Source organism: Myxine glutinosa, chromosome 10 (assembly GCF_964187855.1).
Source record: "Myxine glutinosa chromosome 10, kmMyxGlut1.1, whole genome shotgun sequence".
In the NCBI taxonomy this organism is placed as follows: Eukaryota; Metazoa; Chordata; class Myxini; order Myxiniformes; family Myxinidae; genus Myxine; species Myxine glutinosa.
The window spans coordinates 62,117,524-62,135,614 of record NC_136270.1 but is presented as its reverse complement, the minus strand read 5'-3'; the positions used below and the strand labels follow the sequence as shown (position 1 = coordinate 62,135,614).

Genomic DNA, 18,091 nt, shown 5'->3' with positions numbered 1-18,091 from the left:
CCACCAGAAGGAGAGGAGCAGGTGTGCCCGAGCCAGCGCGGGACGTCTAAAGCATCGGTAGCGGATACGCGACGAAGGGTTTTCCCGCCAAAAACCGCGAGGAATTGAGAGCTGCTGCCTCCGACCCTCCTCCCTCTCCAGCAATCCACCTCAAGCCCTACCTGCCTGCAATATCCCCCGAGTAAGTGTGAACGTCGTCTGTCCTACTCGTTGTCTTGGGGTTAAGTAAAATGAATAGTGTAAGTTAACGATTCGCTGTGTGACTGCTTCTTCCATCCATTGCTTGTGTGTGTATAATAAATCTGTTCTTCCTCCGTACTCTGTCTTCTTCTCTTTTCATTCTCTTTCGGTCACTTTAGAGTTTAGAGGTTTCCCGATTGAATATCTGCGGTGCGATCTGGTCAACGTCGGGTGGAATCGGGTTCTAATCGGGGAGTAACTGTTCGGACGCGGTAATACCAAACCGCTCGGTAAACTAACATCTAAAACCGCGTCTGTAACAATTGGTTGTCAGGAGTTGGATTCGGACCTGGGACTAAATTTGTTAGGCCCAAATTTTGGAACACCATTTGTGCTATTAGAGTAACAATTGGTGTCGAGGAGTGAGATCGGACCCGAAGCGCGCTTAACGCGCTCAAAATTACAAGCTGCCGAAATTTATTTTGTTTTATAAAACCCGAATTTTGAGATCGCGCCATGGACAATCAAGGCGATCGGATGTCGGTGGGGGAGATAGACGGGTTAGGGGTAACCCAGGACTTCGGGGAAGAAAGGGAGGAGGAGAAAAATAGCAATGTGGTTGCGGAGGTTTCAGACGCACAAAATGGCGCTCTCGCGCACGTGGTTGAGGGGGCCACGGCCGCGGAACCAATGAGCGCGGCCCAAATGCAAGCCTTCATGACCCAATTCATGGTGGAAATGCAGAAAAAAAACGATAGTGGGGAAATGGAAAGCAGAATGATGGGGGCCATTATGGGGCAAATGGGGGCAATGGAAGACAGAAGGAGGGCTGATAGTGAGAAAATGGAAAGCAGAATGATGGGGGTAATGAGGGACGAAGCGAGGGGTACCGGTGAGGGGTTAGACAAGAAATTTGGGAAGTTAGACAAAAATTTTGAGGGGTTAGACAACGGGATAAAAGAGGTGAAAAATGGGTTAATGGGGTTAGAAAATAGGATGGAGGACAAATTGCGGGAGATAGGGGAGCAATCCGCCCGAGAAATTAAACAAATGGGAGAGCAGATAGAGGAGGTAAAAATCGGGGTAGAAACCAAACTGGATGCTCAGAGGGATGAATTGGGACAGATGAGGGCGGCATCTACAAAAGAAAGGGAGGAGATGAAGGAGGAGATACGACGAGGTGTGGGTGAGGAGGTCTCGGGGCTACGCGAGGAGGTAAAGCGAGGTGAGAAGCGTATGGAGAAAGAGGTGAGAAATAATACGGCTAGGTTACAGGGGGGAATAGAAGATCTGACGGAGGAGGTGGAACAGCTGACGGAGGGACAAAAAGAACTAGTGGAGCAGGTTCAAAAGAACACTGCGGTACTAGGAGGGTTAAAGGCGACACAAAAAGAAATTAAAAACGAATTAATAGCGACACAGAGGCAATGTCAGATGGTACGTGAGGAACTGACAATGAGGGTGGACGAGGTGACAGAGATAATGGAGACGAAGGACCGAGAGGTGAGGATGCACATAGAGACGGTCACGGTAGCCTTAGAGGACGAACTTGAGGAGACGCACCGGGGAATAAAAGAGGTGAAGCGAAAATTAGAGGAAGTGGAAGAAGAGGTGAGTGAAATTAAGAAGGGACGGACAGAAACTAAAAGAGAAATCCAGGAGGAGGTGATGGAATATGTGCAAGGTCGGTGCTCAACTCATAATGTGATGCTCACTAACCAAATAAAGAGTTTGCAGGTGGCAAAGGAGGTGCGGAGACGAGGTACGGAGGTGAGTGGCAATGTATATGATGTGAGGAAAGCTTCAGTCGGCTTGGGGATTGGTTTGGATCCGGGTGTTCGTGAGAGGCCGTTGGTGAAGTGTGCGACAGGTCTGGTGTGCGAAAAACGAGGTGTGCGAGAATGTCCGACCATGGGGTGTGTGAGGAAAAAGTGCACGCCAAGGAGTGAGTGTGCCGTCAAGAGTGAGTTGGTCGAAGCGCGTGTGCGAGGGGGTACATGGAAGCGCGGTGTGGTGAGTGTTACGGAGGAAGTAACGAGAGAGTGTACACCTGTGGTGAGTGTTACAGAAGATGTAACGAGAAAGTGTACGCCTGTGGTGAGTGTTACAGAGGGTGTAACGGGAGAGTGTGCGCAAGAGTGTGCGCGAGAAAGGTGTGTAACGGACGGGTGCATGAGGAAAGAGTGCGCTGTTGAGAGTAAGGGTGAGTGCGTTGTCAAGAGTGGTGGTGAGAGTAGTGAGAGTGACACGGAGCGTGAGTTGGTTGTGACAGGTGAGCGAGGATGTACACCTGGAATGGAAGGATGCACACCTGGAATGGTAGAGCGTGTGTGGGGATGCACACTTGAGTTGGTCGTGAGGCACGTGGTTGGGTGTGCGGGTGAGAGCACACCTGTGGTTGTCACAGAGGAGGTGACCGAGGAGGGGGCGCGAAGAGGTGTGTTGGTGAGGTGTGCGAGCGACGAATGTGTGCCAAGGTGTTCGGTGGTCAGGTGTGTGACCAAGTCGGTGAGCGGAATGAGTGTACCGAGGTGTGTAAGGAAAGGTACGAGGAGCATGGGAACAGCTGGAGGTATGAGCAAGAAAGGGGTAGCGTATGCATGTAAGCATCCAGGTAAGGCATCGACGGTGACCGGGTTAGTGGTTAGAGCGACTTATAGCCGAATCGGGCCCTCGGTGCGTGCCGGGCTTCGCGTGCCGCGAGAACCAGCGGGGATCCGAGCCACGGCGGGTTCGAAAGGACCGCCGTGCGCGATCCACGCTGGGCCTCGCGTGGAACGGCCGCGTCCGGGCTCCACTAGGCGGAGCGGGCAGCCCGATAGGAAGGGTCGTCATGGCGACCACTTTCTATTGAGACGTGCCGGCAGGTCGAGATCGGGACATTGGATGGCTCCACGCCGAGGTGGTGCGTGGGATCTCGGCCCGGGTAAGCCCCCGTCCCTGCACCGAGTGCCGGACGCATCCAGCCGCCGGCACAAAAGAACCCGCGTTCATGGCTCGGCTGTACGAAGCCGAGCTTTAGAAGGGAATAGGCGCACCGAGAGGATGTAATAAGTAGACGGGTGATGAGGATAGTGTTTTGGCCCCGAAATTAGGAAAAAAAGCAAAATTTGATGATGGTACGGTGATTAGCGGTAAATGGCAAGTTTTTGATTTGTTGGAATTTGGTAAGCAAAATTGATAGTAAGATATGCCCCATGTGATGGGATGGCCAATCCACCATCCCTCACAAAGTGGGGCAAATGCGCAATAGTTTATGGGGTGTATGGCAGTGAAAACTAGCCCGGGTGGGTTAGGTTATATTGTGTGTAGGGATCTAGCGAAGATGACATTAGGTGACGTTAAGGTTAGTTAGTGACAAGGATACCTGTAGTGGGGACGCAGGTAGATTAGTGTGGATGATAATGACGTGGGAGCGCAATAGTTTAAAGGGACGACTGGGAAGCGCAAGTTTCAGAGGGGAGTAGTTAGCTGAGATGATGCCGTGTGTTTGAAGATTGAACAGGTGTGATTGAACAGGTGTGATTGCACAGGTGTGCAACTGAACAGGTGTGTGGAGCAGTGTATGAGGGAGTAGTGGTGATTGCGTGTTGTGATGACCAAATGGTCCAGGAAGAAAGGAGGGTGCAGGTGGCACCAGGTGTGAGGGCACAGGTGTGCAACAGCAGGTATGGAAAATGGTAGTGTGGAATATCTGGAGTATTGGAATGGATGGTCGTGGAGTGAGTATGGTGGAAATTGTGGAGTGGAGTGGATGGTGCGAAGGTGTGAATGGGGGAAGAGTGGACCCCCATCACGGATACCCAGGGCGGGTAGTGTAAGTGTTAGGTAGAGGGTACAGGTAAATTGTGGTTGGATATTGGCATCTGTGGTGCGGGTGAAAGAATGGTCTTTGGATGGGTGCATTAGTGTTGTGGAAATGGCTGGGCGTGTAGCCTGTTAGTGTGTGTAGTTGGTTGGGCGCTCCACCACTGTGAGGATGTCGGCCAGGTGAGGCCGCAGGTGGGCTCTGGGAGCCGGTAGTAGTTGTTGTGGATGGGGCCCGAGGATCCGGAGGACGGACCCGGGTAGCCCAGTGCCAGAGGGCACCAAGGGGTGACAGAGCCAGGAGAGGGCCTTCCCCAGTTAGTTAGGTTAGGGTGAGGAGCTAGGTAAGCTCGGGTGGCAACTGCAGTGGTGGAGGTGTGCAGGTGGGTAGACCTGCTGGGAGAGCTACACGTCGCAGCCCAGAAATTGTGCGAAGGCACCGGGAGATGAATCGGGGGAGTGAGACCCCAAATTGAGAAGCACCACAGTTTGGTCAATGGGAATTGGTTTTTAGAACCCATAGTGTAAGTTGGCCAATGGATTGGCAGGGAGAGACCCCGGGTAGTGTAAAGTGTGTTAAGGTCATTTAGAGGATAGTTAGGATGAAGGATCTCCTCGCACCATCTGCATCCACTCACCTGAGGTGACAGGTACTCCACACCATGCCATGTTTTGATTATTTTTTATGATGCAAATGTTTGGATTGTGAGACGCATCATGACGTGGGTGTGACATTGTGCGTAATTCCATCTCTCCCTCCTTATGAGGATTGATGATGAATTGGTGATGGCAAATTTTGAAGTAGAGGGATTGTGGCGACGAATTTGGTATAGGAGAAATATGGGGAAGACGTGACAGTAGTGACGAATTGGTAATGTGTAGATTTTGTACATATGGGGTAAGGGCAAGGGTAGTGTAGGTGACAGGGGGGTGACGTACGGTAGGGACGAGCTTTCTCACTTCGCCCTCCGTACGCATTTCGCCTTGCATTGCCTTATTGACGTGTACCCTTGTGACCTTACCCCTCGCTCAATTGTCTTTCTTTTGTCTCCCACATGACCTGTGCGCCATTGAAAGTGCCGAGGGGAGCGTGCGTGAGGTGGCCATTGTGCGCCCGAGATTCCCGGAACCAGCATGCATTGCGTTGATGTACCACTTTATGGACCGCTGTTCTGCGGCCAAGTACCACTTGATGGACCCCAGGTCCTGGGGCAGGGCACCTCTGTTGGAGACCGGCCATAGTGGCCAGGGAATCTTGCTTGCGGACCTCGGTAAGGTGGCACCTATGCCAAACAGGTGGACCACCCTTAGTTGGCCCCTGAGGCCCTAAATAAAAAATGAACACAAGTTGTGCTTTTTAAAATTATTTCCAAGTAGGCCGCATGAAGCCAGAAGATGTCGGGAAGAACATCGGCCCAGCAGAGAAAGAGAAGACCACCACCAGTTGTTTTGTTGTGTTTATTATGAACCATGGTGACTGCGCACCGAGTGGTGCTTTTGGTGCTTTTGGTGCTTTTGGGTGCTTTGGTGGTATTGGTACTGGTGCATCGATGCAATGCATGCTGTCTCCTCCCTCCCAACAGGAATTTCTTTTTCTTGTTCCCTAAAAAGAAACAAAAAAAAAACACAGGTCCTGGGTTGCGTTGTAAATAAGAAATCACGTCATTGTAAATAATGCTCCCCACCGTAAATGTATAGTTTGAGAATAATTCCGTAATTCGGTTAGCTGGGTGCTTGAGTCTTAGACAGGGTGCAATGCAATAGGGGGACATACTTATTTGTGTTTTAAGATTGTCACACTCAGGGTCAGGTTAATTGTAGAGGGAATTACACCTACGTGTCACACTAAGTTAAAGTTTAGTAGGCCTGAGCACGGGCCTGAAGAAAGGAGGGTGCAGTGTAACGGTTTTGAGAAGTGGGTAACGAATTTGAGAAGTGTAACGGTTTTTAAGAAGTGTAACAATTTTGGAGGAAGTGTAACGAATGTAAAAAAAGTATGGTTTTGTTATGTGTAAACACCCTCGTAATGTAAATAATGGTCGCAGCCGTCCTCCTAGTTAATTCCATGAAACTTACACGCAGGTCACGATATATCTTTTTAAATAGTGTATTTCCTTATTCTATGTAGGTTAAATATGTGTTTCCCACTAGATTGACTTTGCATTGTATCAAACAAAATAAGCGTAGGCCCTTGCAATTTCCCCAAACATCTCCGCTCTCCAAAGTTCCTTTCAAAAGGGTGCGAGTTGTGTTCAATCCCGCAAGCCGCCATTGCCCATGTGCTAATCTCGGAGAAGAAAGGCGTGTCTCCACCTCGTCATAGAGGGGAGGAGTGAGCCAGAGGGTCGCATGGCCAATCAGCACCGCGGTGAGCGACCCGGTAGGCGTGCCCTCGCAGCCGGCGGCTTGATTCCGCCCCGAGTTATAAAAGCGACTGTAAGGGACTGCTTCACGAGATGACCTGGGAGAGGAGCGAAGAGGCGGCACCAAGAGGAGCGGGGAGATGCGAAACGCTCCAAGCCAAAGAGGAGAGGTACTCGGAAAGGAAACCAGCTTTGGAGAGACGCGCTGAAAGGAGGGAGACGGCTCCACCAGAAGGAGAGGAGCAGGTGTGCCCGAGCCAGCGCGGGACGTCTAAAGCATCGGTAGCGGATACGCGACGAAGGGTTTTCCCGCCAAAAACCGCGAGGAATTGAGAGCTGCTGCCTCCGACCCTCCTCCCTCTCCAGCAATCCACCTCAAGCCCTACCTGCCTGCAATATCCCCCGAGTAAGTGTGAACGTCGTCTGTCCTACTCGTTGTCTTGGGGTTCAGTAAAATGAATAGTGTAAGTTAACGATTCGCTGTGTGACTGCTTCTTCCATCCATTGCTTGTGTGTGTATAATAAATCTGTTCTTCCTCCGTACTCTGTCTTCTTCTCTTTTCATTCTCTTTCGGTCGCTTTAGAGTTTAGAGGTTTCCCGATTGAATATCTGCGGTGCGATCTGGTCAACGTCGGGTGGAATCGGGTTCTAATCGGGGAGTAACTGTTCGGACGCGGTAATACCAAACCGCTCGGTAAACTAACATCTAAAACCGCGTCTGTAACAATATAATCCACTATGAATTCTTCATTGTACCAGAGGGTGCTTGAGGATAATGTGAGGCCATCTGTCGGAAAGTTGAAGCTCAACCCAAGGTGGACCTTGCAACATGACAATGACCCTAAACATACCAGTAAATCCACCAAGGAATGGCTGAAAAGAAAGAAATGGAGGGTTCTGGAATGGCCAAGTCAAAGCCCGGATCTAAATCCCATCGAGATGTTGTGGGGGGATTTGAAACGAGCTGTGCATGCAAGAAACCCCTCAAACATTGCACAGCTGAAAGAATTCTGCATGGAGGAGTGGGCAAAAATTTCTCCCAGTCGATGTCAGAGACTGGCAGACAGTTCTAAGAAACGCCTACTTGAGGTTGTTTCTACCAAACGTGGCAATACCACCTATTAGAGCCAAGGGTGTACTTACTTTTTCCACATGCGAAATTTGCATTTATGTTTATGTAAATTATACAATGGACTACGAAATGTAAATGTTTCATGATATTTGTTATATTATATCACCTTTATCTATCAATATTGTTGAAATGAAGATCAAATAGCTGTATGTTGAAATATGTTGAAAAAGTCAAAACTTTACATGGGGTGTACTTACTTATTCACGTGACTGTATATCATTTTTATATCTGTATTTTTATAAGCTGCATATGGTACAGATATACTTAATATCAATCAATTTATTTAGGCTTTGGAAGGAAATGTGAACCTTGTTTGTTTTGTTTTTTTGCCTTACAACCTGAACAAGTAGATGAGATGGAGGTGCTCATTGACAGATCTCACCTGGTTGGCACCATTAAGTGTGCAATGAGAATCCACCAAATAGTGTGCAATGAACCATGAAAATTGGCGCATCGGGAGCTCTCGTGTTATTGCAGTAGGCCTCGTGGTACAGAATCCTGTCCCTGTTACTCACCAGTGTAGGTATCCTCATCTGAAGTGACAAATTCAGCAATCTCTCACCGTGAAAGCTGAAAATCGGTCGTCAGTAGAGCAGAAACATCGTTTTGAACGTAGATGGGCGGAAGGGTACACATTAGTGGAACCTTTGTCTGCCCAAGACAGAGATGGTTACTTGTACTGGAAAGTTTGGCAGGCAGCCAAACTGACTGAGGCAATGTCAGCTGACCGAGAATGACGGTTATTTTGCTGTGTATTTCACGATTGGGTCCAAGGGAACCTTTTACATCGGCCGAATGATCAATCGGGTCGGTGAGACAGTTAAACTGAAATTTATTGAGTGTCGACAAGAGAATGAAATTCAAGTACGACTAGCCAAAACAGGGATGATATTGAGAGATTTATTTTCACCAAAGTGAAGTTTGAGCCTCCACCTCCATTCAAACTGGATGGTGATCAGCTCTGCGAGATTCAATTTTGAGTTTGAGAATTCCAGGGGAAATATTTTCGGTAATTTCCATTTTGATTTCAAACTTGGTCTCCAAGTCAGAATGTACTATTTGGTCAGACAGACCTGTTTAAGGTTTTTATTGATTTTTCCCCTTAACTGCCAATCTGAATGATATGTAAGGTCATCTGTGTGTTGGCTTCAATTGATCATTTATTAGCCGTTCATGTTTCAGCAGATAGTTTTCAATTTGTAATAAATTGAGTAATGTTTCAAGAAATTACTTTGCGATAGATTATTTGTGCTCTATCTTGTCAAATGCATTGCCCATAGTTTTTTTTTTAATGTTATGGTGTTAATTTATTTGTTATAGCAAATCATTGTTATGGTGCTAATGGTAAAGACATAATGGTAATAACACTGGATGGTAATCATAGATAGATACTTACCCTGCGCAGTCAACTTGGTGCGAGCCACTCTTCTGTTTTTGAACATTTTTTTCCTTTGATCCAATATGGCTGCCAGAACACGTGAGTGATGACATCATAAATTTTTATTCTCTAATATAATTGTTGCATAAATCACGCTCAAATTTCAAACTGATAAGACTAAGCGTTGTCTCTGTCAAATTATGATGTCATAATTAAAGCACCAATGATGTCATCGTTAACACTTATTCCCCAGGCGGAGTTCCTTACAATGAGCCACGTTTACATTTTTCCATGGAGCGGTTTTCGAGGTATAGAGGTGTAACATTTTTCCAAGATGGCATCCGTACCACGTGACCGATGACGTCGTAATTGTAAATACAAAATTGTACAGTTGGAGGCGCTCTTATGGTAACATTTTGTTTCAATCGGACCAACGGTTACCGAGAAAATGAATATAAAAAAGGCAGACATGCACGTACGTACGTTTGCCACTCATACAAAACCAAATGCCTAACCCTGCTTTTTGCTTCGCGAGTGCAGGGTAAAAAAATGTTCTTTCATCCCACCCCCAAGAAACTCAGTCTAGCATTGCAAATCAATGGGATTACCCTAAATAAGATGCAGATTATATTCTGCTCTGAATGCACCACGAAAAAGAAACTTAATTTTTAGCATATAATATTGTCTTTACTGTTATTTTGCCTCTATCGTGAAAATGCCCCAAGTACATTCTGTGGTCCCTGTGCAGTCTGTGACCACCAATGTCCTGTTAAAGAAAATATCAATACTTTTGTAACCAAAGAGATTCCGAAGGAGTGTGCCGTGCTTTGTGCACCATACAGTAGAACACCTGATCCACTCATGCTCTCCGGGGACTCTTCAATATTGTTACGTTTGTGGGGGTAGGCATGAAATACCTTAGGAAAGTTAGAATCGTGTCGGTTTAGAATGCTCCGTATGCTGCGAAGAAGCCATCTCGATGTAGGTAAGTAGACTGTCTGTCCGGGTAAGAGCGTTGCTTTGTGCTAATTAATTCTAGGACTTAAAGATTAATTCCCCAGTGTGTAATTTGCCTCCTGTGGTCTTCCATTCGGTTTTATTACATTCGGCCAGCCAGGAAATTGAGGGCTCAGTAAAACAACGGTAGCGCTGTAATGGGACTCGTGCACTCACAACGCCGTCAGGGCCGACAAACGGCATTTGCCGATCAGCAAGGAAACCCTGACATCATCCGAACATTCCAGAACGATGACTATACTCCGCCCCCTGAGGACTCGTAATGAGGAGGCCACACACCGGCCTTTGTGATTGGTGGTGGCGCGATGGGATGATTTAGTAGCACTCGGTGATGGGACAGAGTGTGACGTCAGCGGTCGAACATTCGAGAGCTGAAGGAAAAAGACGCCGTCTCACCATTTTGGTCTCTCTTGGTCCTGGCCTTCATTGGAGGCAGTCGCATTTCGCTTCCTCTGGTCCTGGCGTTCGTTGGAGGCAGTCACATTTTCTCTTGTGTGCTGGATTTCAAGAGAACGGCTGTGTTTACCTTTTTCTCTTTGTTCTGGCTTGGTATGGGCAATTTTGGCTGTGTAATTGTTACCAATTGTAACCAATTGTATTGTAACCAATTGTAACCAATTGTTAACAATTGTAACCAATTGTTACTGACGTGGCTTGGATGTTATTTACCGAGCGGTTTTATGGTATGACCACGTCTGCACAAGTTACCCGATTGTGCCCGAACGTTGACTAGTCGCGCTATGCTGGCTCAATAAGAAAAAGAAGACACCCGGCTGGATTACAATAACACAATACGACACCAGGGGTTCAGTTCTCAAGACCTCCGGAGGAGGTTATATTAAGGCGGAAGGTTAGATTACAACTACAAGAGGGACAGCATAGAAAGACAAGCACTTAGACACAATCTTATATTATTCCCAACAGACGACAGATAAACGGGACAAGGCTGACTCACACGGGGATTGATGGCTAGGAAAGGCAGAATCGATGGCTCAAGGTGCACTCTTGGCTCAAGGACAGGGTACTGTACGGTCCAGTAGATGCAGGAGGTTTCACAGCGCTCGAGGTGGCGTCTTGTCGTCTCAAGCTGGGGGCGCATCTGACTCAGCGCTCGCAGGTGGCTTTCCTTCTCCAAGCTGGGTGCGCATCTGACTCAGCGCTCGCAGGTGGCTTTCCTTCTCCAAGCTGGGTGCGCATCTCTCGTCACATCCGGCGCGGGGCCGCGTATATCCGGCGGGGAGTGACACGCCCTCGGCTCGTTAGCTCCGTCTCGTGGAATCGGCACGTTGCTTCTCATTGGGTGCGTGCGGGGGGTTTACCAGGCTCCGCCAGGCTTTACAGACACGACTTTGATGTTAAAGTGGGCCGAGCGGAATGGCCGTCGTGTCCGCACAAATTACCCGACTATACTCGACGTTGACGAAGTCGCGCGATGCTGGCTCAATAAGAAAAAGAAGACACCCGGCTGGACTACAATAACACAATTTTGGCGCATTTTTGGCTCGTGTGCACTTGTGGAAAGAGACTGAACAAGAGAGGTTCGGGACAGTCGGCATCGCGAGAAATACCTCACGTTGACCAGCAACGTCGACCTCAAAATATACCTCACGTCAAAAATACCTCACGTTGACCAAGATGACGAATGACCAGCAAGCCTTACCAGCCAATTGAGTATGCAGAGTTGAGTGCCGGCCGATTACCAAATCATTTTATTTTCTTTTATTTCTCCCTGAGTCTGCGTGGAGGGTCTCTCACCTTAGCCTATTACTATTAGTTTTTACCTCAACATTTTTATTGTGCTTGCATTATTTTCATTAAATCATTAGTTGTTGAATTTTTTTTTTTTTAATTAGTTGTTGAATTTCAATTTCTTGTCTTGTTTCGTTTCTTTGTTTGTGGGTTCGGATTAACCCAGTGTCAGCCGTCCGATCAGGTAAGACTTCGAACCTTCCTGTGCGCGCGAAAAGATAATCCCACCAAGTTTGAAGTACGCCTTGGAGTTGAAGCTCGTTTCGGTCATTCATCCTCTTGGGGTGTTAACCCCGGGGACGTGACAATATCTACAAAATATGACTCTCTTTGACTTCCTTAGCAGCCTGAGCGATTTGCTGGTGACAATACAGACAGAGATTTCGCTCAATAATGTCCATAACATCGATTTAAATGTGGATGCTAATATCGATTGGAATATGTTGTGCAAAATGATTGTCCGGTTGTTGTTGTTTTTTTACATTAGGGCACCCTGTGGCCTCCTTCCACACCTCCAGCTGCTTTACGGCGAAGAATGATTATTATCGGATACTTGGGATTTCCAAGAATTCATCACAGAAGGACATTAAGAGTGCCTATTATCAGGTATGTCCCATTTCGCTTGTGCACATCGGGCTAGTTCTTTTGTGATATTTGAGACAAATATTGAGATGATGTAAAGATGAGCACATAAATGTTTTGCAAATACGTTTTTGGTGAAAGAATAAGATTTGAAATCCACAGATTGTCCTCATTTAATCGTAACACTCCTTATCAACTATAACAATTTGCTCCTGAGCGATTAATAATTATCAATTCGTAGTTTAACCCACCCACCCCCCAACTTTCATTCCATTTTATAGGGACACTGAGACTCAGTTATTCTCGCAGACCAACTCAACTTGACGCCTTCTAACTTACTAAAATCAGATTCTCAGTTTTGTCAGTCACCTTCGCAGCTCTATTACAAGGCTCTGAAGGAAAACAAATGAAATAGGAAAACAAATGTGAGTCAATCTGTCAACAGAACCCATTAAAGTCCATATGCGTTCACACTTATCACACTCAAGGCTATGCCTGTACCTCTCTCGCTCTAGCGAGGGAAGGGTATTCCAACATAGCGGCTGCTTGCCCTACGAGCACGTGTTGCAGTTGTGTGCTCCTGTTGTATATACAGCTCAGTGACTATACCCCAGCACATGTGTGAGAAGGAGCTTGGTTTTCATGCCCCCAACGCTCTCTCGGGATATCGAAGCGGCTTTAAAATTACCCTTCACAATTACCCTTCACAATTACCCTTCACAATTACCCTTCACAATTACCCTTCACAATTACCCTTCACAATTACCCTTCACAATTACCCTTCACAATTACCCTTCACAATTACCCTTCACAATTACCCTTCACAATTACCCTTCACAATTACCCTTCACAATTACCCTTCACAATTACCCTTCACAATTACCCTTCACATTTACCCTTCACAATTACCCTTCACAATTACCCTTCACAATTACCCTTCACAATTACCCTTCACAATTACCCTTCACAATTACCCTTCACAATTACCCTTCACAATTACCCTTCACAATTACCCTTCACAATTACCCTTCACAATTACCCTTCACAATTACCCTTCACAATTACCCTTTACAATTACCCTTCACAATTACCCTTCACAATTACCCTTCACAATTACCCTTCACAATTACCCTTCACAATTACCCTTCACAATTACTCCTCACAATTACCCTTCACAATTACTCCTCACAATTACCCTTCACAATTACCCTTCACAATTACCCTTCACAATTACCCTTCACAATTACCCTTCACAATTACCCTTCACAATTACCCTTCACAATTACCCTTCACAATTACCCTTCACAATTACCCTTCACAATTACCCTTCACAATTACTCCTCACAATTACCCTTCACAATTACTCCTCACAATTACCCTTCACAATTACCCTTCACAATTACCCTTCACAATTACCCTTCACAATTACCCTTCACAATTACCCTTCACAATTACCCTTCACAATTACCCTTCACAATTACCCTTCACAATTACCCTTCACAATTACCCTTCACAATTACCCTTCACAATTACTCTTCACAATTATTGTTCAAAATTACTCTTCACAATTACCCTTTAGAACCCATTAGAATTACCCTTTGGAATTACCCATTGGACTTGCCCATTGGAATTACCCTTTAGAATTAAAAAGTGGGTTATAAAGATTCTTCCTCCATTTTTGATGGAAGAAAGGACATAGCCAAATATTGAAGCAGCTTCACCAGTTAAAAATGATCTCGCTGTCTCTGTCCACGTGCGAGTGAGAAATTCAGGGCCAAGGTACGGTAAAATTACAGACTTGTCTTCCTATTCATGTTCCGATTTGTGTTCAAAATATAACATTCAAATTAAATAAGTTGTTCCTCGATCATAAACCGACAAGACGGACAGACGGACATTAATTAGTTGCTTCACCCTGCTTTTCGCATGGGCTGGGTAATAAAAAGGTTCTATATGTCCGTTTCACCTGTCCTTTGTGACCGCTTCAAGTATATTCACCAAACCTCATCGGCATAATTGACTGCCTTGTAGTTCTGATTGCGCAGTCTAAATTTACTTACAACTCATTCATTTACTCTGTCCGGCCTAGTCTAAAGTAGCATTGGTCACACAGGGATGACATTCCGGTGCAAATGAATCGCAGGATTATTGTTGCAGCAAAATTATAGAATGCGAAAGTGAGATTGTCACGTACACGTAGGGGACCAACCGGCACACGAGTTTGCAGGGAATGACCCAAATGCAAGACGTGGCTTTCTCCACCAGAATTACTACTTCATGGTGCACCTTATTCATAACAACTTTCCATTCCAGCTTGCCAAGAAGTATCACCCGGACACCAATAAAGATGACCCTCAAGCTAAGGAAAAGTTTGCAGAGCTGGCAGAAGCGTACGAGGTAGGAATTTATTTCATTGGTTTGAACTGCATTATTTGAGGGCCTTGTATTTATTTTCCAATGCCTGAGGAAAAGGGCTAGAGGAGGTACATTTCGACAACATAGGAGAAAGGAAGGAAAGTGGGAACGGACTTGCTGGTGTAATGAATGGTTGGAGCATCCCCTCGGAGTCTCGGAGGTCGGTGGTTCAATCCCGAGTCGAGTCATAACGAAATACTTTTTTTTTAAATGGTACGACTGCTTCCTTGCTTTTGATGCTCAGCATTTAAAAGGTTAAGAACATGGACAAACAATGTGAGGAAAGCAACGCAAACTACCTGCGGAAAATAGTTTTTTGTTGTTTTTTTTAAACTGCTTCGGCAGCAACAACGCTCTGTAAAGAGTATGGTACATCAAAATCGATGGTTGTTGGGAAGGAGGTTGTTGGGATCGTATGGAATTACGAGGAATTCAGGAGAGGAAAGGGATATGAAGTTGAAAAATGTGGTGGGACGAGGGTGGGGATGCTGTTTGTTATATGATCCTCCGTTGTTGTTTCTATCCCTTTATTTCCTCTCTCGGTCTCCTCTACCTCCTTTGAAATATTTTGCACTCATTTTATGTCTTGTACCTCATGAAACAACAACATGCTTATGGTAGAGTACATTTTCATAAAAGTGCCCCTAACATGTTTGCATGTGGGATGTGTTCATATCAGGTGCTCAGCGATGAGACCAAGCGCAACCATTACGACACGTACGGAACAGCAGGCTTTGGTAATGCCGGAGGGCAACATCAACAACAGTACTGGAGCTCCAGTCAACATATGGATCCAGAGGAACTTTTCCGCAAAATCTTTGGCGAGTTTTCTGGCAAAGGAGGTCTGGGAGGCTTCAGCTCCATGTTTGACCAACCACAGGAGGTAAGGAAGATGGTCTATCTAGCTCATCACTGCGAGGAATTTTCCAACACAGTTTATGTGAAAGGTTTTCCAAATCTCTGAATTATATTTTCCTTGTTGTATGTGGTAAATGACCATTTGGAGATACTTCAGGCCATCACTGTGGTGTCCTCCCCTCTGTTGCTGTAGTACGTTATGGAGCTCACGTTCACCCAGGCGGCGAAGGGGGTAAACAAAGAGATCAATATCAAGTTGGATGACGCGTGTCCACGTTGTGGAGGTCAAGGCAACGAGCCAGGCACAAGACTAAAACGCTGTAATTACTGCAATGGTACCGGAATGGTGAGCGGCACACGAGTAAGATGCAACCCTTTGACTCTTAAAACGACGATGGCGCAAGTTCGGCATGAAGCTCAAAATAACTCGCCGCAACACCATGTTGCAAAATGTCATGTTCTCCATGATCGATGTAACGCTTCCCCTCCCATCGATAGGAAACCGTGAACACCGGGCCGTTTGTAATGCGCTCAACTTGCCGTCGCTGTGGGGGGAAAGGATCTACCATGACGAACCCATGCTCGATCTGCCACGGCGCTGGAGAGATTAAGCAACGCAAGACCGTCACGGTTCCGGTTCCGGCGGGTAAGTCACTTTGCCTCATCGTGATCAGCGATAAGGAAGCTTGCTTTGACGTTTTGCTAACTCCACCATTTGTGATGTACCATCAGGGGTCGAGGACGGCCAGACGGTGCGGATGCCTGTGGGTAAGAAGGAGATCTTCATCACTTTTCGGGTAAGAAGGCAACATCTTCGTTTGCAATAAGTACTCCAGCTGTGATACCACTAACGGCCGCACATCCTCGCTTCGCTCCATTCCACCTTGCTCCTTTTATGCCTCCGCCCCCGAAGGTGGCATTATGTTTTCGGCTTGTCCGTCCGTCTGTATGGGCTAAACCTCATTTTCTCAGCAACCATACGTCCGATTGAGACGAAACTTTCAGGGTAGGAGCGACACCCCATGCAGAATCTTTTTTATGATAATTGTGATGTCATAGGTCACGTGGTATGGCAGCCATCTTGGATTAAACGCAAATAAATAAATTAATATTTCTCGGAAACCGCTGAATGGAAAAATTTGAAACTTGGCATATTGTCAAGTACTCCCAATGTGGAACAAAAACATGATAATGATGAGATCATAGGTGAGGTGGTATACCAGCCAAAAATGTTTTCATCGAATTCCTTATCCTAAAAATCTGAAGTTGCATGCACATGATCTATGACCCATTTGTATTGAAATATTAAATGTATCGCATCATAGGTCACATGGTTTGGCAACCATATTGGATTTAACTTAAAACCTTCAAAAAAATATCTTCTCCCAAACCACAAAATTGATTGACTCGAAACTTTACGCGTCATTGACTTGGCATGGCGATTAAAAGATTATCACGAACACATCATTGGTCACATGTTGTGGCAGCCATATTGGATAGAAGGAAAATATTAAATAATTATGTCTCTGAAACCGCTTACCCTATTGATGCGAAATTTTACAAATATCATCTACCACCACTGTTGCATATAGTTTGAAAATGATGATGTCATAGGTCGTGTGGTTTGGCAGCCATCTTGAATAGAAAAACTAACCTTATCCGATCAATACGAAACTTCACAAACGTGATCCCCTACCCATACATATGCAGAGTGTACATGTTTAAGGTCATCTGTCACGTGGTATGGCAGCCATATTAGCTTGAAAGTCGATATTTAAAAAATTCCCTTCTTTGAAACCACTTCACCGATCAATGTGGAATCTGTCATGGCTGGTGAAAATGTGATGCTTGAAAACAGCTGAAATGATTTAAATCAAACTTGTTTATTTTTAGGACGGTGAACGAGGGCATCTACCCGTTGTGGGACTATGCGGAGGCATATTGGCGACAATCGCATTGTTCTAGTTCATTCCTGATTGAATATCCGTCTCCGATTTTTAAGAAGTGTTCACAATTTGATTTCTTCGTTTGGTTTTCTCTTTGGTATTCACCTCATCCTGTACGTCAATGTTCCTCTCACTTTAATCAGTTTGGTTTAGTCTTTTGGGCAAAACCGCCTCTCCCATAAAAGACAATTCAGATTATAATCGGGCAGGAGAAACGATAAGCGTTCAGTCCCACCGTTACCGGGTTACACAACATATTTATTTAAATACAATATGCTTCTCATGGTATAGCCATTGGGTTGTTCCGCAACCACAATGTAAAGCATTTGGCCTTGCTGCAAACCACCGGGGAAACCTTTACGTTTGCATTCCTAGTTGCTAACAGTTGTGGTCGATAAGTGAGAATAATCCACTCCAGCTATTGTGGATGAGAGAGAGGATTGGCATTGAGTTTACTCCAAATCATCTTCTTTAAGGGTCACAATTATTGCCACGTTTTTGGGTGGCCAGGGGAAGCTTGGTCCGAGTCTTTCACAAAATTGGTGGCCAGGCCTGACGATCGACTAAGTAGTTACGGCACAAATTTGTAATTGTCCCCCGTCGCACCGCGGAGCAAAAGGGGGACTATAGTTTTCCCCTCCGTCTGTGTATCCGTCCATCTGT

The 18,091-nt window shown here is 45.9% G+C and overlaps 1 protein-coding gene across 4 annotated transcripts in view; it reads left to right on the top strand.

Moving 5' to 3' along the window:
* The window catches only part of LOC137434166 (dnaJ homolog subfamily A member 3, mitochondrial-like), a 37,056-nt gene that overhangs the window by 5,274 nt on the left and 13,691 nt on the right, over positions 1-18,091 (top strand). For all 4 annotated transcript variants that reach the window (XR_010985800.2, XR_013624740.1, XM_068126895.2 and 1 more), the window contains exons 2-7: positions 12,115-12,233; positions 14,523-14,606; positions 15,304-15,507; positions 15,676-15,828; positions 15,981-16,128; positions 16,215-16,279. Coding sequence is in view for 2 of the 4 variants with exons in the window: in XM_068126895.2 (XP_067982996.2) it covers positions 12,115-12,233; positions 14,523-14,606; positions 15,304-15,507; positions 15,676-15,828; positions 15,981-16,128; positions 16,215-16,279 (773 nt within the window). In the remaining 2 variants the exon portion in view is untranslated. The remainder of the gene's footprint in view (positions 1-12,114; positions 12,234-14,522; positions 14,607-15,303; positions 15,508-15,675; positions 15,829-15,980; positions 16,129-16,214; positions 16,280-18,091) is intronic.